The sequence below is a fragment of the Chlorocebus sabaeus genome, chromosome 21 (assembly GCF_047675955.1).
Source record: "Chlorocebus sabaeus isolate Y175 chromosome 21, mChlSab1.0.hap1, whole genome shotgun sequence".
Classification (NCBI taxonomy): Eukaryota; Metazoa; Chordata; class Mammalia; order Primates; family Cercopithecidae; genus Chlorocebus; species Chlorocebus sabaeus.
Window position 1 is genome coordinate 100,730,443 of NC_132924.1, and position 27,805 is coordinate 100,758,247.

The 27,805-nt window shown below is 48.1% G+C and overlaps 2 protein-coding genes across 2 annotated transcripts; one reads left to right on the top strand and one right to left on the bottom strand.

Annotated features, from left to right (window-relative positions):
- The first annotated feature begins 438 nt into the window (after positions 1–438).
- Positions 439–8,494, top strand: FSCN3 (fascin actin-bundling protein 3). Its single transcript, XM_007982818.3, has 7 exons — positions 439–822; positions 1,886–2,582; positions 2,917–3,035; positions 4,637–4,796; positions 5,604–5,774; positions 6,406–6,611; positions 7,825–8,494. The coding sequence occupies exons 1-6, from the start codon at positions 679–681 to the stop codon at positions 6,609–6,611; spliced, it is 1,497 nt and encodes a 498-aa protein (XP_007981009.3). The 5' UTR covers positions 439–678; the 3' UTR covers positions 7,825–8,494.
- An 8,859-nt stretch (positions 8,495–17,353) lies between these two features.
- Positions 17,354–21,593, bottom strand: PAX4 (paired box 4). Its single transcript, XM_007982819.3, has 9 exons — positions 21,456–21,593; positions 20,935–21,150; positions 20,548–20,623; positions 19,820–19,945; positions 19,513–19,595; positions 19,083–19,152; positions 18,233–18,288; positions 17,825–17,966; positions 17,354–17,496 (listed from the first exon to the last, which is right to left on the bottom strand). The coding sequence occupies exons 1-9, from the start codon at positions 21,573–21,575 to the stop codon at positions 17,354–17,356; spliced, it is 1,032 nt and encodes a 343-aa protein (XP_007981010.1). The 5' UTR covers positions 21,576–21,593.
- Positions 21,594–27,805: the final 6,212 nt, after the last annotated feature.

Below are 27,805 nucleotides of genomic sequence, written 5' to 3' on the forward strand. Positions count from 1 at the left end.
CTGGGGTTGAGGAGGGCTGCTTGGTGCTCTCTCCACCTATGTGCTTCTCCTTACCCAGGTCCTGAGCCAGCCTTCGTGATGAATATGTGTTATTTGATGTCAGCTGATTAACTAGGGTTTCCTCATACTCCCTGCAAAGCAACATCTGGAACATTTTGACCTCATCCTCTTAAAGGCCATAAAAGTTGATAGATTTTTCTTGGATATATTTTACTTAACAAAATACCTGAGCTGCAAGGGAGCCAGGCAGAACCCACTTCCTTGGGAGGAAAGAGGTTGATTTCTATCCTGTTATTAGAATGAGAAACAGAGGTAAAGAAAGGGGAAAACTTGCCTAAATTCACAGGTTGAAGTTCCAGATCCTGGTCTCAGCTCAGCCTACCTCGGTGCCCAGAGGGGAATAGGAAGGCAAACACCGGAGGCTCTGGACCCGCCTCCTCTAGGCCATGGATTAATGCTGCTGGGCAAGGGCCCCTTCCCCACTACAGTGGGATAAGAGGCTGCCCTCACAGTCACAATGCTCCCGGGTCACAGAGGTGCTGGGCCCCAGGCCAGCCTCTGCCTGGGAAGTTCTCTCTGGGAACATCTGGTGGGTACTACAGGCCCTATGGCCTGTGGAACCTCACTACGGGGGGGAGGGCTGGGCCAGACGGAGTCATCACCTGTGGTGTCGGCCCCATGGATGAGATGGAGTGGATACACAGACATCCCAAGGCTGAGGACCTAAGGGTTGGGCTCATCAGCTGGGCAGGAACTTACCTCACCTTTGAGGCATGCAAGAATACAGTCACTGCAACTGCGAAGAGTTTGGGCAGGAGACAGGTGACAAAGCAAACCTATACTGGAACCAGTTTTCTGAGTGGCCAAGCTGTGTGTGTGTGTGTGTGTGTGTGTGTATGCACTTGCCTGTATATGAAAGTGGGATGTACTCTCAACCTAATCACTTTCCTAGGTTCTGCCATTGCCAGCCCTGAGACTTTTCTACTCCAGGCTTTTGTTCACAGACCCCATTGCCCCATCTCCCACCTCTCAACTTATTCCACAAAAAGAAGCCTCAGCCTTGCCCTCGCTGCCTTGTCCTGCTCTAACTGTCCCCTATTCCCCAACCCAGCACAGGGTGGTTGTGTCATAAAGAAGAGAAGTGGAGAGCCCAGGTGGGAAAGCAGAATTGTGGGCATCCAGGGGAAGTTGGACCAGTGGAGTTATTGCAAAGCCTATGTTTCTGTTCTGGTTGTGGTTTGAGAAAGGGGAACTCCAGAAGCCCTAGCAGTGTTGGTCTTCATTCTAGAGAGGAATGTAGGCACCTCTGGGATGGGTGCCAGAGTGAGGCAGGGGAGAAGTTCTTCCTTTTATAACAAGGTTGATCACAGCTGAACCAGGCAGTTGCATCTGAACTGTTCGTGCTCCCATCTTCATCCCTGGAGCCAGGGCCTGCCTATAAGAGCTTTTGCTTCTGTCTTGCTATGCTGGAAGGCAACCTTTGGGGATGGAGTTATTGGCTAAGGGTGCTCTCTGTGGACAACAGTGAGGAAGAAAAAAGTAAGACTTATACCAAAGCATTTCTTTAAAAATTAGATATTGAAGAGCGGGATTAAGAAAGGAGGGAGATTTACCTTCTGTTAGCTGAAGGAGGTGGATATCAAGAACTTATCTTTGGATCTTGCCATCTGGCTGCAGGGGTGGAAGGGCCCAGAGATCTTTTGATGAGGGGAGAGTGGGAAAGTGGAAGAGCTGACAGCAAGGAGACACCAGGGCTGATGTGGAAGGGCAGGTGATTGGTGCTGATGAAGGTGCCAGGATGATGCCAGCCATGACAGTTGCAGGGCTCCTTGGTCTGGTAACTTAGTGACACTGATTTCCCTCCTCTCCCTCCTGATGCCTCCAGACCTGGGAGATCCTGGTGAGCAATGAGCATGAGACACAGGCCGTGGTACGACTAAAGAGTGTGCAGGGCCTCTACCTGCTGTGTGAGTGTGATGGCACTATGTGTTATGGCCGCCCAAGGACCAGCCACCATGGGTGCTTTCTATTGCGTTTCCACCGGAACAGCAAGTGGACCCTCCAGTGCCTAATTTCTGGTCGTTATCTGGAGTCCAATGGCAAGGACGTGTTTTGCACTTCCCGGGTCCTCTCAGCTTACCACATGTGGACCCCCCGACCAGCCCTCCATGTCCACGTGATCCTCTACAGCCCCATCCACCACTGCTATGCCCGGGCTGACCCCACTATGGGCCGCATCTGGGTGGATGCAGCAGTTCCCTGCCTGGAGGAGTGTGGCTTCCTGTTGCATTTTCGAGATGGATGCTACCACCTGGAGACCTCTACACACCACTTTTTGTCCCATGTAGACCGGCTGTTCTCCCAACCCTCATCACAGACAGCTTTTCACATGCAAGTGCGGCCTGGAGGGCTTGTGTCACTGTGTGATGGAGAAGGAGGCATGTTATATCCACAGGGCACGCATCTGCTCTTGGGCCTGGGCTGCAACCCCGTGAGGGGTGAGGAGTGGTTCATCCTACAGCACTGCCCAACCTGGGTGAGACTCAGGTCAAAGACTCGGCGGTTCATTTCAGTCATCTACGGTAAGTGCTGGGCCCAACACAGTGATGGAGAGAGGAAGGGCTGGCTGTTGAAAAGAGGAAAATGTGTTTGGGATCAGCATAGATTTTTGAGTCTGCTAATAAGGAAGATCCTGGGGTCCCAAGGGGATCTTTTGTGCCATCGAGAAGGACAGAAAAGCATGGGTATGGGATTTAGGGGAAAGTTGCCTGGGTCTTCTGCAGACCTACCATGGTCCAACAGAAAGTGATGAAGGTTGAGAAGGGAAAGAGGAGGGACAGAAGCCCTGGTCATAAAACATGGAGAAGGGGCCGAGACTGAGGGAAAGGCTTTTACTGACATGCGCTTCCTCTGCAGATGATGAGGTGTGTGCTGCTTCTGAGCGCTTAACCCCAATGTCCTTGTTCCAGTTTGAATGTGACAGTGAGAGCCCCACTGTGCAGCTTCGTTCAGCCAATGGCTACTACCTAGCCCAGGTGAGACCTTGGCTTCCTGAGCAAGAGAAACCTTAAGCTCTGAGCTCTCCCTGCCTAGACTTCCTTCTTTTTCAAGGCAAATGGTGAGAGGATGATGTGGGCTGTGGAGGCACATGTCGATAAACATTCATTTTCACCCAATGGGGCCTCCTTTAAAAAAAAAAAAAAAAAAAAAACTGTATTAAGGTATAATTTGCATGTATGTAAATTATATAATACACATATGTATAAATTATGTATATTGTATACAAATATGTATATTATGTATGTTTTATAAATAAAATGCACCTATTAAGTGGAAAATTCAGTAAGTTTTGACAAATTTATCCATCCATGCAACCATGCCATAAGCATATCACAAGTGAGAGAATATTTTCAACACCACAGAATTTCCTCTTGTTTCTTTGCAGTTTCCCTCCACCCTCACCCTCCCTCTCCCAGCTACCACTGATCTGTGTTCTGTCTCTGTGAATTAGATTCGCCTACCTACTTTAGCATTTCTGATAAATGGAAACATACAGTATGTATGGTACATATGTTTCTTCTGCTTGGCACAATGTTTTTAAGATTCGTTCATAATGTTCGTGTATCAGTAGTTCATTCCTTTTTATTGCCGAATGGTATTCTATAATGCTGCTCATAAACATGATTTGTTTATCTATTCACTTGTTGATGAACACTTGGGTTGTTTCTAGTCTGGGCTATTAGGAATAAAGTTGCTATAAGCATTCATGTACAAGTCTTTTTGTGAACATACATTTTCATTTATCTTGGGTAAATATGTAGGAGTGGAATTACTAGGTTGTATAATAGATATGTGCTTAACTTTATAAGAAAATGTTGGTTTTCTAAAGTGACTATACTATTTTACATTCTTGTCAATAATGTGTGAGGGTTCTAAGAATTCCATATCCTCACCAACAGTAAAGCTGGCTTTTGGATTATCTATCTTTTCTATTTTAGCCACTCTAGTGGGTGCGTAATTTATGGATTTAATTCACATTTACCTTATAATTAGTAAGATTTAGAATTTTTTTTTTTTTTTTTTTTTTTTTTTTTTTTTTTTTTTTGAGACAAAGTCTTACTCTGTCACCTGGACTGGAGTGCAATGGCTCAGTCTCAGCTCACCACAAGTTCCGCCTCCCATGTTCAAGAGATTCTTCTACCTCAACCTCCCAAGTAGCTGGGACTACAAGCATGCACAACCATGCCCGGCTAATTTTTTGTATTTTTAGTAGAGATGGGGTTTCACTACGTTGGCCAGGCTGGTCTCGAACTCCTGACCTCATGATCTGCCCACCTCAGCCTCCCAAAGTGCTGGGATAACAGGCATGAGCCCCGTGCCCATTTTCATGTGCTCATTGGCCATTTGTACATCTTCTCTGCAACGTATCTGTTCAGATCCTTTGCTATTTGTTACTGGGTTGTTTGTCTTATTAATGAGTTGTAAGAGTTCTTTATGTATTCTAAATCCAAGTCCTTTGCCAAATATATGTATTGCAAAAGTTTTCTCCCAACCTGGGAATAAAACCAGTTTTATTCCTAGAAAGCTGAGATTGTCGGTCCTTACTCCTCATCTCTGTTCCTGACATTCTTTCCAGAGGCGCCACAGGGCGGTGATGGCTGATGGGCACCCCCTGGAGTCTGACACGTTCTTCCGAATGCACTGGAACTGTGGCAGGATCATCCTGCAGTCCTGCAGGGGGCGCTTCCTGGGCATTGCACCCAACGGCCTGCTGATGGCCAATGCTACCCTTCCAGGTGAGTGGAGCAGCCTTCCTGCCAGATGATTCCAAGTCAGGGAGAACTTTAGAGGGAGGTGGAATATGATGGTTAAAAAGAACACTGAAGGCCGGGTGTGGTGGCTCACGCTTGTAATCCCAGCACTATGGGAGGCTGAGGTGGGTGGATCACAAGGTTAGAAGTTTGAGACCAGCCTGATCAACATGGTGAAACCCCATCTCTACTGAAAATACAAAAACTAGCCAGACATGGTGGTGCATACCTGTAACCGCAGCTACTCAGGAGGCTGAGGCAGGAGAATCGCTTGAACCTGGGAGGTGGAGGTTGCAGTGAGCCAAGATCGTGTCACTGCATTCCAGCCTGGGCAACAGAGTGAGACTCTATCTCAAAAAAGGAAAAAAACGAAAACAAAAAAACAAAACACTAGAGTCGGGGTCAGAAGATTTGGGTCTGTACTCGTTCAGTCACTGAATTTTTGTCATCACTTGAGCAAAGCACCTCCTTGAGCCTCAGTTTTGTCATCTATAAAAATGGACATTTCATTGTCTACAATTCTGCGGCCTCACAGAATTGTTGTGAGGATTAAACACATCAACACACCTCAAAGGAAGGAAGAATATTAAAGCTCCTTGGGTTTCGCATGTGCTAGGTACTCTCACAAGCATTTCACAAGCACCTAGTGTAAGACCTGACACATAGTAGGTGTTCATTCAATGTTAAAATATTGACCACACCCTTCTGCAATTAGTGTCCCCCCCTCCTGCTTCCACTTGGGAAAAACACCTAAAGGCAGCCCATCCAGATAATCCTTCCTATTTCTTTCAGGCCCAAATGAGGAATTTGGGATTTTATTTGCCAATCGCCCCTTCCTTGTATTGCGAGGTCGTTATGGCTATGTGGGCTCCTCATCAGGCCATGACCTCATACAGTGCAACCAGGATCAGCCCGACTGCATTCACCTACTACCCTGCCGACAGGGTATCTACCACTTCCAGGGTGAGTGGCTCCTCTTCCCCGCCTGAGAGTTCACAGTCTAGTCCCTGCCTTAGCCCCAGCTCAGACTTCAGGGCCTGCCACCCAGGGCCTCTCATTATAAAAGGTAAAACAGGCCAGGAACGGTGGCTCACGCCTGTAATCCCAGCACTTTGGGAGGCCAAGGCGGGTGGCTCATGAGGTCAGGAGATCGAGACCATCCTGGCTAACATGGTGAAACCCCATCTCTACTAAAAATACAAAAAACTAGCCGGGTGTGGTGGTGGGCGCCTGTAGTGCCAGCTACTCGGGAGGCTGAGGCAGGAGGAATGGCAGAGGCGGAGTTTGCAGTGAGCCGAGATTGCACCACTGTACTCCAGCCTGGGCATAAAGCGAGAATCCATCTCAAAAAAAAAAATAAGGAAAAACAGGATCTCTGTTTGTTTTCACACTTCAAAGCCCCAGGTGGATTGGCAGAACAGACAGCAGTGGAATCCCTATTGGCCCTCCTGCATTTCCGTAGAAGGACCTGCCAATGCAGGCAGGATGGGGCAGCCAGGGGAGGGTGGCATGCCTCCACGAAACCCCTCCAAGGCTAGATTGCTGGAGGACTCCCCTATGAATGGCCCACCAACCTGAGCTCTTCCTTCTCCAGCACAGGGGGGATCCTTCTGGTCAATAACATCCTTTGGCACCTTTCGCCCTTGGGGCAAGTTTGCCCTCAACTTCTGTATCGAGCTTCAGGGGAGCAACTTACTCACTGTACTGGCCCCCAATGGCTTCTACATGCGAGCCGACCAAAGCGGCACCCTGTTGGCAGACAGCGAAGACATTACCAAAGAGTGTATCTGGGAATTTTAGGTAAGGGAGAAGAAGAGGTAAGGGGCTAGGGGAGCAGAAGCCATGGGGCAAGAGGAGATGGGAGGTGGGTGGGGAGGCATATGATGGGAAGACCAAAATGCACTCCCAGGCTGACGTCTGTCCCATAATTTGATCAACTCCAGACATTTATTCCAAATCTGTGCCATTTCTTGAGAGCTTATAAACCTGGGCTTGCTAGAGAGGGGAGACAGTTTCCCACTGCTATGCCACACTGACTCGTGGGCTTGCAAGCATGCCTGGAGGGGACAGGGTGAGGTATTCTTGTACATCTCTATCTTCATTAAGATGCAGAATTTCACTCTATTTTTAGGGAAAATGGACGACTTTGATCATATGTGTAGGTAAAAAAAAGATGTGCTTTCTATCCTTTGCACTTTCTATCCCTACCTCTTGGACCCCTGGAGTTCTTGAATGTTTGTCCTCAGCTCCGACCCTTCTCCTGACCTCTAATGTCATGTCTCTCCAACCTCCTGATAGACAGTTGACTTGACTTCATCCTGACAGTTCCTAAAAATCAACATAGTTGATATCAACCTGCTCATCTTCTCTTCCTAAGGTGATCCTGTTTTCCTGCCTTCCCCAGGACCATCTTGGGCATTTCCTCCTCCCAAATGCTCAGGCTCAAGAGCTCAGCACTATCTCTCTACCCTTTCTTTCACTTCCTTCGTCAAGCCCTGCAAATTCTTGGCTACTTCTTTAACAATGCCTCTTGCATGCTTGCTCCTTCTTAATTATCATTGCTACCGCTTGGCTCCAGGCTTTTCTCCAGAAGCACTGCTTCTACGGCTCCCCCAAAGCATTTCCTGCTGCCAGATCCATCCATCCAATCTCATCTCTAACATCCAATCTCATTTGCACTCTGTTTGCTTTTATAATATGCTGCTGCCTTCCACCATTCCCTGTTCACACTCTTCAGGGCACCTTGTTGCTCTTAGTCCTGTCCCTTCCTAATGGACCTCACTTTCCTGACTTATTGTGCAAAGTGCTTTTTGACATCACACAGACCTGGAATCAAGAGCTTCTTCCTGTAAGTTAACTTCACATATATCTAGGGTGGATCCCTTATCAAGAATGGGATAAATCACTTTATTCTCTTTCCTCCCACAGGATTTTACCCAGTATTCTAAAAGCCAGAGATCAGCAAATGACTAACTTGATTGCTGACCATTTATATTTCCTCTTTCCTCTCCAGGTCAATGGGATGTCACCTACCAAAATCCAAATCCTCCAAGAAAAACTACTACACTAAATGGAACAGGAACCCCAGAGTCAAGATCCAAGAGAAGAATATCTGTTACAACTCTTCCTACCCAGTTTAGCAAAACACCTGTTTTATGCAACAATACATCACAACAGGCCACCCCCAAGATCCTTGTGTGCATCTGACTCAGTATAGAGTAGGGGTCTGGATGAGGGTTGAAACAGAGGCCCCAGGCTGCTCTAAGTTCTATCCAGGAGAGACCAAATGGCAAGCAGTTCTTCCACTGATCATCCCTGTCCCTGTCCAGAACTGCTAGACTTTTTCCAGTGAACCCGTGAGCAGCCAGCATTGCCCTGAAGGGTTTAGAATCCAGTTATGACTTTAAATATCTTTTTGGTTTATAAAAAAGGAAAGATTGTTAATCCTGTGGGCACAGGATAATGGTAATAACACCTTATGCCTGTATAGACCGCTTTACCTCCTCCTACCATGATTTATCTAACTTAGCCCACCCATCATTACCTTTTTTCCAGTGAAGTGGGTACTTCCTCCATCACTTCTTACTTTTTTTTTTTTTTTTTTTGAGACAAATTCTTGTTCAGTCGCCCAGGCTGGAGTGCAGTGGCAGTGGCGTGATCTTGGCCCACTGCAACCTCCGCCTCCTGGGGTCCAGCAATTCTCCTGCCTCAGTCTCCCAAGTAGCTGGGATTACAGGCACCTGCCACCACATCCAGCTACTTTCTTGGTTGTATTTTTAGTAGAGACAGAGTTTCGTCATGTTGGCCAACCTGGTCTCGAACTCTTGACCTCAGGTGATCCACCCACCTCAGCCTCCCAAAGTCCTGGGATTATAGGCATGAGCCACCACACCCGGCAGACTTCTTACCTTTCACAGATAGCAGAAGTTATTTGCCCAGGGTCTCATGACTAATCACAACACAGCTAGACTTCTGACTCAAATCTAACTCTAATGTCCACCATTCTTTCAATCAAAGCAGGATTTCCAAAATGTCTGTCATTCTTACACTGTCTTTGTGATTTTCGCCTTCATCTACCTGCCATCTGCCCTATTAATGTTCTTATTGACATAGACTCTTAAATACATTTATTTAGAAAGGAATATTTTTTCACTATCATAAAATGGAAAACCAGAATCACTTACCTTAAGTGGAAAATGAGTATAAAAATAAATACAAGTACACCTCAAAGATATTGTGGGTTCAGTTCCAGACCACTGTGATAAAACAAATATGGCAATAAAACAAGTCACACAAATTTTTTGGTTTCCCCAGACATGTAAAAATTATGCTTACACTATACTGTAGTCTATTAAGTATGCAATAGCATTATGTCTTAAAAACAATGTACATACCTTAATTTTAAAATATTTTATTGCTAAAAAATACTAATGATCATCCAGGCGCAGTGGCTCATGCCTGTAATCCTAACATTAGGCATTAGGCAGACCTAGGCAGGCAGATCACTTAAGGTCAGGAGTTCAAAACCAGCCTGGCCAACATGGTTGAAATTCCGTCTCTACTAAAAATACAAAAAATTAGCTGGGTGTGGTGACAGATGCCTGTAACCCCAGCTACTTGGGAGGCTGAGGCAAGAGAATCACTTGAACCCAGGAGGCAGAGGTTGCAGTGAGCTGAGATGGTGCCATTGCACTCCAACCTGGACAAAAGAGCAAGACTCCATCTCAAAAAAAAAAAAGGCTAATGATCATTTGAACCTTCAGTGAGTCATAATCTTTTTGCCAGTGGAGGATCTTGCCTTCATGTTGATGGTTGCTGACTGATCAAGGTGATGGTTGCTGAAGGTTGGGGTAGCTGTGGTGATTTCGTAAAATACGACAATAAAGTTTGCTGCATTGATTGATTCTTTCTTTCACGGAAGATTTCTCTGTAGCATGTGATGCTGTTTGATAGCATTTGGCCCACAGCAGAACTTCTTTAAAAATCGGAATAAATCCTCTCAAACCCTGTTGCTGTTTTATCAATTAAGTTTATGTAATGTTCTAAATCTTCCATTGTCGTTTCAGCAATGTTCACAGCATCTTCACCAGGAGTAGATTCCATCTCAAGAAACCACTTTCTGGCCAGGCGTGGTGGCTCACACTTGTAATCCTCACACTTTGGGAGTCCGAGGTGGGTGGATCACGAGGTCAGGAGATCCAGACCATCCTGGCAAACATGGTGAAACCTTGTGTCTACTAAAAATACAAAAAATTAGCCAGGCATGGTGGCGGGCACCTGTAGTCCCAGCTACCCAGGAGGCTGAGGCAGGAGAATGGTGTGAACCCAGGAGACGGAGCTTGCAGTGAGCCAGGATAGCACCACTGCACTCCAGCCTGGATGACAGAGCAAGACTCTGCCTCAAAAAAAAAAAAAAACACACACACAAAAAGCAAAAAACAAAGAAAAAAAAAACACTTTCTTTGTTCATCCATAAGAAACAACTCCTTACCGGTTCAAGTTTTATCACAAGATTATAGCAATTCAGTCTCATCTTCAGGCTCCACTTCTAATTCTAGTTCTCTTGCTGTTTCACCACATCTCCAGTGATTTCCTCCAATGAAGTGCTGAATTCTTCAAAGTCATCCATAAGGGTTGGAATAAACTTCTTCCAAAACCCTGTTACTATTAATATTTTGACCTTCTCCCATGAATCATGAATGTTCTTAATGGGCATCTAGAGTGATGAATCCATTTCAGAAGGTTTTCAATTTACTTTGCTTGGATCCATCAGAGGAATCACTAATATAAGACAGGTATAACTGTATAAAATGTATTTCTTAAATAATAAGACTTGAAAGTCAAAATTACTCCTTGATCTGCAGGCTGCAGGATGGATGTTAGGACAGCAGGCATGAAAACAACATTAGTCTCCTTATATATCGCCATCAGAGCTCTTGGGTGACCTCTCAATTAAGGCATTGTCAATGAGCAGTAATATTTTAAAATAAATATTTTTTTCTGAGCAGTAGTTCTCAATAGCTGGCTTAAAATATTCCGTAAACCACACTGTGAACAGATGTGCTGTCATCCAAGCTTTGTTGTTCCATTTACAGAGCACAGGCAGAGTAGATTTAGCATTATTCTGCAGGGCCCTAGGATGTGCAGAATGATAAATGAGCACTGGCTTCCACTTAAAGTCACCAGCTGCAGTGGCCCCTCACAAGAGAGTCAACAGCTGTCTGTTGAAACTTTGAAACAAGCATTGACTTCTGTGTAGTTGTAAAAGTTCAGATGGCATCCTCTAATAGAAGCCTGTTTTATCTATATTGAAATCTGTTGTTTCGTATAGCCACCTTCATCAGTGATCTTAGCTGGATCTTCTGGCTCTTGCTGCAGCTTCTATAATATATCGACATTGGCTGCTTCACTTTGCACTTTTATGTTATGGAGATGGCTTCTTCCCTTAAGCCTCATGAGCCAACCTCTGTTAGCTTCAAACTTTTCTTCTGCAGCTTCCTCACTTCTCTCAGCTTCATAGAATTGAAGAGAGTTTAGGGCCTTGCTCTGGATTAGGCTTTGGCTTAAGAGAGTGTTGTGGTTGGTTTGATCTATCCAGGCCACTAAAACTTTCTCCTGTCAGCAATAACGCTATTTCACTTCCTTATCATTTGTGTGTTCACTGGAGTAGCCCTTTTAATTTCCTTCAAGAACTTTTCTTTTGCATTCACAATTTGCTAATAACTGTTTGGCAAAGGAGGCCTCGCTTTCCACCTATCTCAGCTCTCAGCAGGTCTTCCTCACTAAGCTTCATCATTTGTAGATTTTGCTTTAAAGGGAGAGATGTGTGGCTCTCCTTTCTTGAACACTAAGAGGGAATTGTGGGGTTATTCATTGGCCTAATTTCAATATTGTTGTCTTAGGGATTAGGGAGGCCCGAGGAGAGGGAGGGAGAAGTGGGAAGGACCAGTCCGTGGAGCAGTCAGAACACACATCACTTTTATCAGTTAAGCTCACCATTTTATTTTATTTTATTTTATTTTATTTTATTTTAGGCAAAGTCTCGCTCTGTCACCCAGACTGGAGTATAGTGGTGCAATCTCAGCTCACTGCAACCTCCACCTCCTGGGTTCAAGGGATTCTCCTGCCTCAGCCTCCCAAGTAGCTGGGATTATAGGCACGTGCCAACATACCCAGCTAATTTTTGTATTTTTCGTAGAGATGGGGTTTTACCATGTTGGTCAGGTTGGTCTCAAACTCCTGACCTCAGGTGATCCACCTGCCTCAGCCTCCCAAAGTACTAGGTTACAGGCGTGAACCACCAAGCCCAGCCAAATTCACCATTTTATATGGATGTGAGTTGTGGCGCCCCAAAACAATTACAATAGTAACATCAAAGATCATTAAACACAGATTACCATAACAGATAACAATGAAAAAGTTGGAAATACTGTAAGAATTACCAAATTACCAAAAGGTGACATGGAGACACAAAGTGAGCACATGCTCTTAGGAAAGTAGTACCAACAGACTTGCCTCAAACCTTCAATTTGTTTAACAAAATATAAAAATAAAAAAGCAGTATCTGCACTAAAATGCACTAAAGCAAAGTCAAAGTGCACTAAAATGAGGTGCACCTGTGTAATGAAAATAAAGTGATGATACCAAATCCTAGTTAAACTTTTCTTGCCTGCCCAAGGCTCAGAGCCTGAGGTTCCTTTTCCCTTTACCCTTTACTAATAAAAGAGATGAAGAACTTTTTTATTTTTATTTTTTTTGACTCCACCCAGGCTGGAGTGCTGTGGCATGATCTGGGCTCACTACAACCTTCGCCTCCCGGGTTCAAGCAATTCTTCTGCCTCAGCCTCCCACGTAGCTGGGACCACAGGCTCCTGCCACCATGCCCGGCTAATTTTTGTATTTTTAGTAGAGATGGGGTTTCACCATGTTGGCCTGGCTGGTCTCAAATTCCTGACCTCAAGTGATCGGCCCGCCTCAGCCTCCCAAAGTGTTGGGATTACAGGTATGAGCCACCGCGCCCAGCCAACAACTGTTAAAGTGACACCAAAGACTAGGACCAAAGTGAAACTTTCTCCTTGATACAATCAGAATTGAAAGGGGGTTGAAAAGGGAATAATTTTCTCACTTCTGACTCAATATTATTTGAATCAACATACACACGCCTCCTGAAGTGTTCTTAAATACCAACAGTGCTGCCTATTCCCCACTTTGGAAAATTTGCCCCATACCATAATGAATGTCTGATTTTTAAATCTGTTGACAACAGAAGGCTGAAACTGGAACATGAGAGAGATTCAGTTTGGATAGAGGAAAACGATTTTATTTTTTGTAAGTATATCACCCCTCAAGAGATATAAAAGAACTTTTTAAAAATTTCAGTCCAGTAATAGGTGAGATAAGTGAAAAGTAGAACACTGGAGTTCAGGGCATTTCCTTTCCTAGAAAGCATTAAGAGTAGGCCACCTGCTGGATGCAGTGGCTCATGCCTTTAATCCTTGGGAGGCCAAGGCAGGAGGATCACTAGAGCCCAGGAGTTAAAGACCAGCCTGGGCAACACAGGGAGACTTTGTCTCTACGAAAAACAAAACAATTAGCCGGGCATGGTGGTGTGCTCCTACTCCCAGCTACTTGGGAGGCTGAGACAGAAGGATTGCTTGAGCCCGGAGGTTGAGGCTGCAGTGAACTGAGGTTGCACCACTGCACTCCAGCCTGGGCAACAGAGAAATAACCTGTTTCAAAAAAAAAAAAAAAAAGATAGTGCTCTATTAACCTTGAAATTTCATATCCACATATGTGCAGTGGGATACACTCTTCAGAGAGATAGGACCTTGGAGGTCATTTAATGCTGAATCTCTCCCTCAGCATTCTAATCCCCCCAGCTACCTGCAGGGGATGTGTTCTAAGACTTCCAGCATATACCTGAAACCACAGGTAGTACCATATCATACATATTCTCTTTCTTCCTATACATACACACCTAAAGTTTAATTTGTAAATTAGGCACAGTAAGAAGTAAACAATAACTAATAATAAAATAGAATGATTATCACAAATGCCACTATCACTACTCTTGCACTTTGGGGCCATTATTAAGTAAAATAAGGGTTACATGAACACAAGCACTGCAATGCCAAGACAATTATCTGATAATCAAGACTGCCACTGACTAGTGAGCAGATAGCATAGACAACATGGAGATACAAGACTTCTCAAGCTACTCAGAATGACATGCAACTTAAAATCAATGGGTTGCTTATTTCTGGAATTTTCCATTTAATATCTTCAGACTGCAGTTAATCACAAGTAACTGAAACCAAAAAAGCAAAACCATGGATAAAGGGGGGAATACTATACACACTCAGATGCATGGGCGCACACACACACACACACACACAATCTTATGCCCTGTTCCCCACATGGCCAACTGTCACGGGATACGTCAGGTGTTGCTTTTCTGGCTGGAAACCTCTGTGGCTGGTGGTGCCTTTGCCTGAGTTTTGCTCAGGCTGCTGGGCTCATTCCACAAACTCGGCGTGGCAGGCTGCACTCAGCTTGTACTACTGTCCTGGATCCCACACCTGCCCAGAGTGAGCCAGGAGTGGAGCAGTGAGGGGTGTGTGAACAAGTGGGGGGTGTAGCCACTGTGCACAGTCAGACATCCTGGCTGTGGGGGGCAGGCAGCTCCAGGTGCTGGTACAGATGCCAGCTCTGTGCAAGGCTTCAGCAGGACCACAAGCAGCATCCACTGCAGGTGCTGGAGAATGCAGTGGTGCCTGGAAGCTTGGAGATGCCAGGAACTGCAGGGCCCCAAAGAGGGTATCACAGCCCTGGCTTGGGGAGCCCCTAGGTCTGGGGTCCCTGAAGGGCCACAGCTCTTCTCTCTTTCTCATCACCCACAACATGGTGACAGTGTGTGTGTGAGTGTTTCAGTTCTGTTTGTGTTACAGCTCTTTCAGTCCCACCATTTGGTGGATCTGGAGTTTTTGTCCCATGTTCAGGAAGAATGAAGTATGTGGACAACTGGAGGAGGGTAAGCAAGGTAGAGAGGAGCTTCACTGAGCAACAGAACAGCTCCTTTCCAGAACAGGAAGTAGGTAGCTCCTTTCTGCTGGCAGCTCATTCCAAATAGTTGAGAACACCTGAAATGGGTAGCTCCTTCCCATAGCTGGTAGTCCTGATGTCTGTGTGACTCTGGCTGAGTCTTGGGGTTTTTATGGGCTCAGAAGAGAGGAGTGTGTGCTTACTGGTCCATAGGTGGCCATGGGTAGGTCTGGAAAAAGCATCATCCGATTGGCCAAAGGGTCATCAGTGAAGTCCTCACTCTGGGCCTCCTACTTCACCCAGAACTGGCAGCCTGGCCCCCAGGCTTCAGGCCATTCCTGGCTTAAAGGTGGGGTTTCACTGGGGACTTGCCCCTTTCCATCTAGGAAACTGCCTGCCTCCCACTATCAACATGCTATCCATGGCACCCAGGCTGTTTGTCCTAAGGGGTGCCTGCAGGCCCACACCAAGATGCCCTCGGTCCTCTCCCTCTGGCCTTTCTCCTGCACTTGTTGACACCCAAAGTCTGGAGGGGGCCAAGGTGGTAGGGGGGCTGGTGTGTCTCTGTACCACCCAGAGCATGCACACACCCAGCCAGGTCGTGACAGCACCCAGGTGCAGCCACAACTTTACTCCACACCCGAGTGGGCTCTGGGGGCAAGGAGAAGTCAGAGAGTAGGAACAGGCACTTCTGAGCCTGTGGGGCAGGGGCTTCCTGGGCCCCTGAGAATGCAGGGATGCCTGGGTTTGGATCTACGGCTAGGCAGCTGCAGCTGTGTCCAGAAGCACCGGGCTCCCACCCTGCCAACTTTGTTGGGGGCATGGCTCCTGCCTGTTCCGGGTTCCTGCTGTCCCTGCAGAGTGCACAACCCCAGCCGTGCTTCCCCCTCTGAAGCCAGCATCTTCACAGCAGTGACTCAAGATGGGCTGCCACTACCATCACAACCATGAGGCCTCAGTTGAGACAGCTCCTTCAGTGACCGATGTCGGTCCTGTCGTTGAAGTGAATGAATGCTTGTTCTCAGACTGCACTGTGCAGATTGTCAACCTCATCTCTTTCTGTTCTGCCTAGCAGGACCTCCAGCTGGAAAGTAGAGAAGGCAAGGCAGGGGCAGGATGTGCTCTATTACCCTCGAAATTTCATTCTAGAGCTGTGCAGTCCCATAGAACTTTCTGCAATGACTGAAATGCTCTATAGTCCTTACAAGCCACATGTAACTATTGGGCATTTGGAATGTGGCTAGTGTGAGTGAAGAACTGCATTGTTTTTCTTCTTCTTCTTCTTTTTAATGTGAATTACATTAAATAGCCACATGTGGTTGGTGGCTACTTATTTAACAGCACAGCTCAGAACAGCACAGCTCAGCACAGCACAGTATTTGATAATGAAGAGGCCTCTTGAATGACATCTTCTGGATCAGTACCTATCCCAGATAGAAGTAAACAACACCCCCCCACCCCCACCAGCATTGCACCATCATTATCCATTCCCTGCTTTTCAAAAGGGAAAGAATTTGGAAGGATAAGCCTATCCTCCTTTCGAATATCCCATTCTTCACCTCCTTTCCCCCATATTCCTCCATTTCTCCACATCCTGAGAATTCTCAGGAAGGGCCTAGACCTTTATTTGAAGGGACACAATTGAGAAGATTTAGAACTCACTGCCCAAAGAACAAAGCAAACATGCCCCTGGAGCATGTATAAATAAAGCACATATAAATGGAAAGCAAAATATGAAAAATGGCATTTCACTCTGCTTGCTGCTATGACAAAAATACATATGCAATTAGGGAATGAATGTCTATTTTCTTAGATTAAGGAGTTACAGTAAATTTTCTTAGATGCGGATGTAATATTGTGATTATGTAAGACAAGTTTCTTGTTTTTTGGGGATGCATGCTGGAAGATTTAGGAATAAAATGCCATGATATAATATCAGTGTGTGTGTGTGTGCACATACTTGTGCACACACGTAGACATACGAGCCCCCAAACACCAAGATAGATACATACATAATACACATATAGATACATACATAATAGATAGAGTAGATAAATTGATGCATTGACAAATACATTGTTTAGATACATATATAGCCTACACACATACATACATACATGCATAGATTGGAGGATAAGATACGTAGATGTAAATAAATGATAGGGCAAACTGTCTATAATTGTTAAATATTAGAGTGGGCATAGGGGTGCTCATAGGGAAAACATGATGGACAACAGAACTACTGCTAATAAAAACTGCTTTTATTACTGCTGAGTGGAGGACTCTTAAGGCCAGTGTGAGAAGTGGGTGGGTGTTGCTTCACCAGCCCCTCCAATCAGGTAATGTGCCGGAGAGGCATCGAGGCAGGGCCAGGCAAGGTCCACACAGGAGGGAGCAATCACAGGAAAGAGAAAAATCACAGTCTATATGGGCAAGATGGTAAGGACAATGGGCAGGATGGCATTAGATCCTCCCTATGCCATCTCCTTCCCATTCTTGCCTCATTCCAAGCCGTACAGTAGTGGGCAGCCAGGCCAGAGCAGGGCCTCACAGCCACTAAGACTGGCCAGGGGACAGTGGGAGGAAGGGCAAGGAAGGGAAAGCAGTCCTGAGTCCAGGGAATTCGGCTGTGGGGGCAAGTGGCCTGTGGGGACAAATAGAGAGAGCTTGGGGTTATTGTTCCCATCCCACCTCTCAAAGTCACTGTGGGAGAGAGACTGAAACATCAGTTTCCCATCCTGCGTATACACACTTGAATCCCAATCTCACACCCTTACCTGCTATGGCTGTCAGTGATACCATAGACTCAAGGGTTACTAGTCTCCCTAACTTTGTGGACCATGCATAGAATGAGGAAAGCTGTATTGAGGTTCCTTTGATGACCCCCAGTGGAGATCCATGCTCTCCTGGAGGTTGGATCAGTCAGCCCTCCCCCACATCCTGCAGGACTGAGGCCTGGCCTGAATTCTTACCCCAGCAGGGCTTGAGACAGGCTTTAGGTGGGGTGTCACTCAGACACCTGTCTGGTGCTGTTGCCCAGCACAGCTGATAGCAGGAAGGACCCAGCGGTTCCAGGGCAGGCAGGGCTGCTGTGGGCACACTGCCAGGGGACTGCTAAAAGAAAGCAAGAGAAGAACCTCAGCTTCCAGTGATGCCTCCAGTAGAGAACGCCGGGACCCCAGAGCTGCCTGCCACCCAGGTTGTATCCTGCATAACTGCAGAAGGCACCGTTCACATAGTAGACTCTGGGGATAGTACTTTCTCAACATGGACTCTGTGGGGCCCTAGAGAGCCAGAGATCCTGACTCAGGCCAGAAATGGGAGAGCCCGTGAGCCCTTCAGTCTTCCCATGGCACAGACTCCCCTCTCCTCCCAAGTACCTGTGCAGAGATGATTCCTGGGGCAACTCTTGGTACAGTCAGCCCCTGGGAAGCACCTATAAAATGAGAGTGAATCCACTCAGAAGGAGGAATTGGGGCCGGGGACGGGAGGAGTGTGGTGACAGGCAGGAATGTTGGATGCCAGGAAACAACCACTTCTAGAAGGGGTGGGAGGAGATGGATATTTTAACCCAAAACTGTCCTCTTCCCCAAGACAGGTCCTTGGGAAACTGGAGAAGAATGATTAAATTCCAGTGATGGTACTGGGGACAGTGCAGCCTTAAGAACGGGGACTGTGTGTGCCCAGTATCTGGCACATGGTCTGGCACTTGGGAGATGCTGAGTAAATGTTGGATGGATGGGTGGATGGATACATAGATTAATGGAAAGATGAATTGATGGATGCATGGATTCATGAGTGGGTGGATGGATGCATGAGTGGATGAATGGATGAATGCATGAGCAGATGCATGGATGGATGCATGGGGAGATGCATGGATGAATGGGTGGATTGATGGATGGATAAATGGATAGGTAGATAGGTGGGTGAGCAGGTGGGTGGGTGACTGGCTGGCTGGTTGGATGGATGGATAGATGGGTGGATGGATAAATGGATGGATGGATGGAGGGATGGATGCATGGATAGATGAGTGGATAAATGGGTACCTGGGGTGGATGGCTGGGTGGATGATGCATGGATGAATGGATGTGTGGATAGACAGATGGATGGATGGATGGATACATGGGTGGATGGATAAATGGATGGATGAATGGGGGATGGCTGGCTGGCTGGGTGGATGGATGGATAGATGAATGAGCAGGCAGATGGATGATGGTGCAGAGAAATCACCTGGCAGCTGCATTTCCCACTTGAGCTTCTCTTGCCGGCGCCATTTGGCTCTTCTGTTGGAAAACCAGACCTGAGCGAGGACAGGGACAATGCAGCTGGATGTACTTTACGCTGCCTGTCACCTGCTGATCTCACCACATGTTCCTAGCCCGAACTCAGAATGTTGGCCCTTCCTTGGGCCTGACATCCTCCCTCCATGCTCTAGCTTTTGCTCTCTGGCCCCTTCCTCAACTCAAAGGTTTGGGTTGGGGAAGAGAGGAGAGCAATCAGCAGAAGGTGAACAAGAAGGGTCTTGTCTCTGATTGTTGCTCCAAACAAGTTTGTTTCCACCTTCTCACCTCCCCTCTCCACCTCATTGGAACCCAAAGCCCTGGCCAGCACAGACTCTTCTTCCTTGTGGTTTGTGCACAGTGTTGCAGAGCTCACTCACCCTCACAGTGTCCTCAGGCAGAGAGGTGGCAGCAGCCAGCTTTCCACGGGCCACTGAATCAGGATACTGCCCACGCTGGAACTCTGTGGAGATTGAGGCTCACAAAGTAAGGGCACCGGGAGAAGAGCAAGACATGGGTCTCCCCTCAGGCAACACTCCCCACCTGCTACAACCCCAAACTACCTTCCTCCTCAAGGCAGGGCCACTCACAGCCTGCACCTCTCAGCCTTTGCCCACAGGCCTCAGGGCCACTGTCCCTGTGTCACACCGAGGACTCTCTGACCCTCCATCTGCCCCAGCCCAGCACCTTTCTCCAGTGCCTCTGCTTGGCTTGGGGAGAAGATAGTCCGATTCCGGTGGCCGGTCCCTGGGTGGGGACCCCGGGGAGTCTCAGAGCCACTGTGGGGAGTGAGGAGAGCTGGAGCCAAAACAGCTGAAAAGGAAGACAACAGTCTGTGGTGGTTTGCGATGGTGATTCCTCTGGTCAGATGGGGTCCCTAAGTCCCTGGGGCTGCAGCTGGGTGTCTCACCATGGGTAGAAGAGCAGAGCCAAGCTAGTGGGGCATTCACAGTTACTTAGAGTTCACTGCAGGGTCACTTGGTGGAAAGGGTTCTCAATACTATGGTGGGGTGTATGCCTAATGTGCAGGGCTTTGGAGGGACCAGCAGCAGGCTTGGGCCAGGTGTGTGTGGTCCCAAAGAACATGAATGATGCTCTAAGAAGCTATGCACAGAGCAGAGGGAGGGTATGAGACTCAGTCCTGCCTCTTCTTCAATAGATCCTGTGAATCCAGGGGCTGGGGGACCTGGGTTCTGTTCCAGGGCCTGCCATCAACTAGCTGGTGACCTTGGGTGAGTCACTTCACTTTTCTGGATGTCAATTTTCTTCTGCTGGGAGAGAATAAGACTCACTGCCTGGTCCCCCTTATTGGGTTGTTGTGAAGATGATCCAAGAAAGAATGAGAAAAGGCTTTGAAACCATCAAATGTTGGAGATTTGGCTCTGATTGGCCCTGGGGACAACTCCAAGACTCACCTGGTGACCTGAGCTGTGTCCACGGTAGTCCCTGGTCCTCCTGTAGTGCCCGCAGGACTCGGTTGATGGAGGAGACCTAGGAGTGTCAGGGTGTTGAGTGGAGAGATGGCGCTCAGACCCAGAATGAGGACATTCCCCTTAATATCCTTTTTCCTGTCTGTCTCCACCCACACATTTTTCCCAAGGGCAGCCTCATCTCTCTCTCTATGCTTTCTCCTTCCCAATTATCTTATTACCACCACTTTTCAAAAGAAAAACTTATGGGTCAGAAGAGCCCAGGAGCCCTGTCACCAGCCTGAGATGCCCACATTGCCAAATAAGAAAGGCTATTTGTCTCCCCAGAAAGCCTGTTTTCCAGCCCCATTGTTGGAAGGGAAGGGTACTTACGCTGGGAGTCTTGTCCTGGGTGCAAAGCCCTTCAGCACAAAGCTGGCGTTGGATTTCCCAGGCAAAGAGAGCTGGACACTCACCCTTCAGCTGGGCAATTCGAGCCACCACAGGGGGTGTAGCCAGCCGTGGCTTGCTTCCCCCAATGCCCTTGGGCTCCAAGACACCCGTGCGGTAATAACGCCCTAGGATCTTGCTCACACAGCCGTTAGATACCTGAGTCAGGTGAGAAGCAGGGACAGGTGAGGCACAATGGGCAGAAGGAGGGAGAGTGTCCCTGGGACAGGAGGAGGCTATAAGACAAAGCCAAGACTTACTGGACCAGGCCATGGAGTTGGGAGTCCAGCCTCACCTTTGAGGGTCTGAAGCTCCCCTTTTCAACCTCCAAGAGGGTCTCCCAGGAAGTGACCCAAGTCCTAAAAGCCCTCAGAGCCTGCAACAGCCCCAGGCTCTTGCCTTCAGAGGAGCCCTTTCTTCCTGCTTCCTGTCCCCATCACTGGGTAAAGATGCTGGCCCATTACCTTAAGGCTCCGTGAGATGTCACAGGGCCGCATTCCACTGACTGCTAGCCGCACAATCTGCTGCCGGGTATCCAGAGGCAGGGGCCGGCCATTCACAAAGAGCCCCCCAAGCTGGTTCATGCTGCTGATCCCTGGGCGTGAGAGAGAGGTATCCACACACCACCTCCCACTGCCCTGCCCACATGCGGAGAGGGTCACTCAGGCCCCTCCAGCCTGGCTTCCCAATGCTGAGTGCATCCTCTCCTGGGAGACTGCATCCTTGCTGCCCCCAGGCTGTCAACACAAGCCACTTCCTTTGAGAGCTGGCTCATGGGTGAGTCTTTGTTCCTTGCCCATAACCTCTGACTCTCCTGATCTAAGGGAAGCAGGACAGGGCAGGAAGTGAGGGGCTGGAAAAAACTTCTCCAGAACATTGGCCAATGGCAGATGAAACAGTTGATGGAAGCAAAGCCCTGAGGTCTTCCCCTGTCTCTGTCGTCCTCCGTGTCTTCCCACTTCCCCCAGGCTCCTCACCGTCCTGCTGCATGCTCCAGGCTGACCCTCCTCAGAAGGATGAGACTGCAGCAAAGTAGCCTTGGAAGGGAAGTTCCTTCTAGGAGCTCCTTTTTCAGCTTGGGGGCTCTCTGCAATAACGGGGGGTTATTTGGGTGAGGTCTTTTGCTTGAAATGGTCCTGGGAGGTAGTGTTTTGTGATAAAGGGTCAGGTTTCTAAAATTTGCCAGTGAGTTGGCTAAAATTAGAAAATTCTAATTCCTTTAATTTAAACCTTTGTGTGATAAAAACTAAAACACTGCAGGTTGGCTGAGGACTGGATCTTTCTTGAAGTCCTGATAAGGGGCTGGGAGGATTGAGAGGGTTCTCATTTCCCACACATTCATTACAAAAGGTTGGGGAGGTAGAAAGGGATGATGCTTTCAAATGCTCAAGCTTTCCCCTTTCCAAATGGACAACTGTTGTCTCCAACTGCTGCTAAGTTTCTCAGCCCTGGATGACACACCTGAGCCAGAGATTCTGGGGTCCTCAAGTTCAGGGGTCCACCTTCACTACTAGGCAGTCCTCAGCTGGGCTCTCCAAAATGCCCAGCCAAATGCTGCACTTCAGAAAGACTTGCTCCTGTTTTTTATACTCGCCAGGAAGCTCTGAAGAAACTGGAACTCAGCTCTACCCCCCAGGCATTGAGGCTCTTGTCCTACACACTGGGCATAGAGATGAACACACCTGAAGAGCTGGCTTCTCCTGGGAGACACATCTCTTAGCATCTCTAACCTGCTGAGATTGTTCATTCCTGTTAACTCTGAAGAGTTCTAGATCTCAAAGTGAAGCTTCAATTTCAGAGACCACCTTTATGGTATCAGACGCTCATTCATTCAACTAACATTTATCAAAGACATATTGAAGGGAATGGGAAGCAGGAGAGGACTGTCTGCTGACGAATACAGAAACCGTCATGAGCCCAAGAGAGTCTCTGAGCAGCAAGGGACACAGGTGCCACAGGCCACCATACCTCTTCTACTTTCATCAGTAATTAATGGGAGTTGAAGATGCCTCCTTTCATGCCTGGAACCCTGGTAGTGCTGGAGGTCACCCCAAGGAACAACTTATGCATAGAACTTTCTTGTAATAAGTGTGCCATCTGGGCTCAGTTAATTCATCTGCAGTTATATGCTGAATAAGATATTAAGCATGAGCACATTGCTGGTTGTTCAGGATGAAGGCAGTAAACAGAAAAGGGTAAAGTCTTTGCTCTCCAACAGATTACAGAGCAACTGGAGAAAGGAGACTAGCTCTGGTGAAACAAAGAATTACAAGGATTTTGGAATCCAGAGTCTACTTATTAAGTTCAGTGGCTAAATTGGCTTTTACTCACTTGTTTCTAGGTAGGTGGAGGTACAGACCCCTTCAAATTCTCATCTTTCCAAAAAGTTGGGAAGTAAGGCAGAGGTTTTCCAAAGAGAAAACTGAGGCACAGATTGGCATTCCCACAAGTCAGGGGCTGTCCAGAGAATAAAACTCAAGGTTCAGAAGTCAGTTCCTTGCCAGAGGCTACAATTTCTGGCTCCTAATCCTGGGCTCTCTTTCTCTGCTCCCGCCCCTACTTCATATTTGTGCAATTGCCGCAAAAACAATGGAGAGAGGAGAGTCAAGCAGGGACTGTAAAGGGCTGTGGCAAGACAGGATGAAGGAACTCAAAATATCAGCCAAACCTTAAATCCTTGGTAGGATTCAGTTCTCCTACATGACCAGAATTCAAAGGAGCAGTAGGGATGCAGGTTCAGTATCCAAACCTAAATAATCTCCAAACCTAAATCATTATGCCCCAACTCACAAACAGAAACCCCATTCCCAATAGCCACACCACACATTCCCAACATTCATACTAACATGTCTGAAAAAATAACTGGTGCTTGCAAGATGGAAAAACAGGAAAGCGGGTGGAAGGGGCAGGAGGGTGGTAGCCACAAAGACAGAGTGGGAGAGAAGTTGGGTTTGGCCACACAGAGGCATGGAGACAGCATAAGAGGCAGGGCAGACAATGAGCCTGCAGGTGAGCTACCTGTGTGGAGGAAATGAGGTGGGAGCTTCAGTGGGGGTCTGAGCTTCTGAGACCCCTGCAGGCTTCAGGGGTGGTGATGGTCTGGTCTTGGTCACAGCCTCCACTCTGCTCCTGCTTCAGTCCTGCCAGGGGGTCCAGAGCTACAGAGAGCCCGTGCTCAAGAGCAGAGGGCAGCCTTCTGGGAGTAGCCAATGATGTCACAGGCCATGAGCAGAGGAGAGAGGAGGAGGGAGGTGTACATGGGCTGACTGACACCAGCCCTGAGGCAGGGCAAACCACAGCCAATGACCCACTGTGTCCTTCCATGGGGAATCCTCAGAGCCCACTTTGTGTCCACCTACCACCCTGAAGCAGGGACAGAGCCGTTCTCATGCAGGCAAAAGTGCACCCACATAAGCACCAGTACTCCTGAAGGGTATGCTGAGCATGGAAGATGGGGAACTTCAGGTTGTGTCCTTAAGGCTTTGAATGTACAGAAACAAAAGATGCCTTCTCAAAACACCAACACACCTTCCCAGCCAGAATGCACATGCCTGGACTTTGGGGTCAACTCCTGAGTTATGTGTGTTGCTATAAAAGATAAATGAGTATACAGACTGTTGCCTAAATACTGACTGAGTTGGCTCCTAGCACTCTGAGATAATGAGAGTGAACGGAGAAGAGTGTGAAGAGTGTGTGTCGCTTAGCACCAGCTGTCCCCAGAGAGTATCCTCACCAATTCTCCAATTGACTCCTTGACTGAGGTGACACCAAGGGTGAATTCTTGCCTGGAAATGGGAGGATCCTGGACTTAAGAACACTGACAATGGTAGTGGTGGTGGAAATGAGCCTCAGGATAGTTAGAGATGCATATGGGTGTTTATAAGGAGACTTGCAGCAGGATTTTCCTTCTTCCATCTTTAGATGTTATCAGACTCCATTCTGTTAGGGATTTGGTGCGTTTGCATTCTAAGTTAGTAATGGCACTGTTGTTTCCACAAAAGACACCACAGGTTATCTGGGTCATTGGCGAGGCAAGAGGCATCGGCAGCTGGGCAGGTGGTGCCTGTGGAGTGGGATGCTGGAAGTGAAACACAGCCTCTAGTGCATGGAAGTTTTGTTACCAGTCATCAGGGTCTTGGGCAGATGGTCTTTGGGTCCATTCCACACCTCAGAGTCTGTGAAGCCATTGCAAAAGTCAGACTGGAAGTAAGCAGGGTGTAGGGCAATAGGACTAGACCCAGAAATCAAAGAATGGAAGACTTATTCATGGGTAAATGTTTTGAAGTTCTAGGGGTGAAAGTGGTTGTTGTGCATTTAGCTTGATCCTAAGGTTGGGAACTCTTGCTCTCAAAGGCCAAATATCACATAAGTGAGTTTTCCACTTTACCCTGACACATACTCTCTTCCTCTTCCACCCTCCTCCGGCAACCTCAGGCTGGTCTTGGGGTACAGGGGAGACTGCAGAGGGTGATTTCAGGACCTCAGGCAGGACAGCATTTGCCCAAGTGTCCTTACAGCCCATTCCATTCCCGGGCAGCTGGGAACTGCTGGTCACTTTACTTAGCCATGCCTGGGTGGGAAGAGGTCCCCAGGAAGACCTGTAGTAGCCCTGCTCTTAGTCCCCCATTCCTGCCTCATCCCTCCCCCCTAGATCTGCCCCTGCATCTAAGGGCTCAAGGCTCATGTCCTGACCAGCTATTCCTATAGACAGCTGCATGAGGGTGGAGATAGGGGTATCAGGGGGAGCAGGGACAAGCCCTGGCAGATGGTGGTGGCAGCGATTTACCCCATAAACTACCCTCTCCCTCCGCCTTTATGACGCGCTCTTGGGTCTGAACAAACAGAGGCTTTCGACCCAGAGGTGATGGGGGAGGGAAAAGTGGTAAAGGGCCCTGGCAGGGGGGCCTAGCGAGCCCAAAGGCTCTGCCACTCAGCCCTCTGCCCAGCGCGCTAGACTGTTTGAGGAGCAAATATCTGCCTTCACTGTCTGACTCTCTCAACCACCCCCACCGGGTTTGGGGCTAATTGTCCCTCATTAGCTGGGCCCAGGCCCCGGGCTACCGCCAGCCCCCGCCATCTGCTCACAATTATACATTAACTCAAAGGTCTTGCCACCCGCCAACAGGCTGTGCGCCCCTCTCCGGGGCCAGCCATGGCCACTCCAGCCTTTCCCTCGCCCTGATGTAGAGCCCTGATCGCTGGCTTCTTCTGCCATTAGGAGTCCCTGGTAGAAAATCCCGTGTCTGTAGGGAAAGTCCTGTCCTCAGGAGAGGCGGCTGGAGTTCCCCTGCCTTCCTCAAGGGACCAGAGGGCGAGCTAAGCCCGTGCGTAAAGCTGGAGAGGACTGGGCGCGGCCAGCGCAGAGACCCGCTGTCGTTGGTCTGACACCTCGTCTTGGGCTCTAGACACCTGCTGTGGGAGGTAACACCAGCTCTAGGCTGTTTCCACCCCTCCCTATGGTGCATTTTCGTAGGCTGTGGGATCCTGGGTCCCTTCTTCTCTGTATCCGGAAAGCCCCGTCTCCTGCCAGCCCTCAGCTTTCCAGAGCGCACGCGCCACCTGTCCAAAACAGCTCTCTGGCGGCCTGTGCCTCCCACCTTAAAGTCAAAGTGATTTCCTTGCTACAAAAACACGGGGGCTCTTCGAGTTCCCTGAAAATTCTGAACTTCAGACCCTCACGCTAAAGTCGCGCCACCCCCGTAAAGCTTTATGCAGTTACCCTACTCTTCCAGCCCAGTCCCTGCTCTGACACCAAAACTCCCTCCCCGCAAATCCCTGCAGTCTCCTGCTCAGCTTCTGGGAGGCTGGCACCCGGATCCCTCCCTCGGAACGCCCCAAGGAGGGAGGAAGGCGCACACCCTCCCAACCGTGACTTTGAACTGGGGGCACAGAAGAGCCCTCCCTTTTCCCCTCTTTTTCACCATGAGCCTCTAAACTCTGAGCTCAATCTTGCCTCATATTTCTCTCAGGACTAGGGTAGATGAGGCGGGATGTTGAATGTGCACTTCCCCAGACTAACTCCCAACAGAGCTAGGTTGTTCAGGGGCTAGAGCCTAGGGCCTAAGGAGGCCAGGAGGAAGTCTGTGGGGAAGTGAAGGGCAGGCTGTGCAGAGCTCAGCCCAGAGCCACCAGGACCTGCAGTCACCATGCACCTCTGACCGCCCTTGGAGAGTTCCTCCTCGGGTCGGCCTGTGCATCAACCCTGCCAGTGTGGGGAAGGTGCTGCTTCAGGGCTGCAGTGTTCACACTCACGCTGATAACTGGAAACTGGAAACCTGAAGTTCGTCTGTTCCATGAGATCTGCCAGCTCTGCGCTCCCAGAAGCTTTCCTCACCCCACTGTGCCCCACTTTGCATGGGGTGGAAGATCTGGGGAGGCAGCTGCAGTTTGTTCTTCTTTCATTTTCTTTCTTTTTTCTTTTTCTTTTTTTTTTTTTTTAAAGACCTCTATGGTTTGACTCTGGGATGTTTGTTTTTAAGTAAACATTATTTCAATGAATCTTATTTTTTAGGACAGTTTTAGATTTACAGAGACACTTCAAAGACAGTACAGACAGTTCCCATATGCCCCACACCGGATTCCCGTTATTATTAACGTCTTACATTGGTATGGTACATTTATTATAATTAATAAACTAATGGTAAATATGTCATTCTTACCTAAAGCCCATTCTATCTTCAGATTTTCTGTTTTACCCAAATGTTCTTTTTCTATTCCAGGATCCCATCCAGGAGCCTGCTTTCCATTAACCGTCATGTCTGGGGCTCCTCTTGGCTGTGAGTTTCTCAGACTTTGCTTGTTTTTGACGACTTGG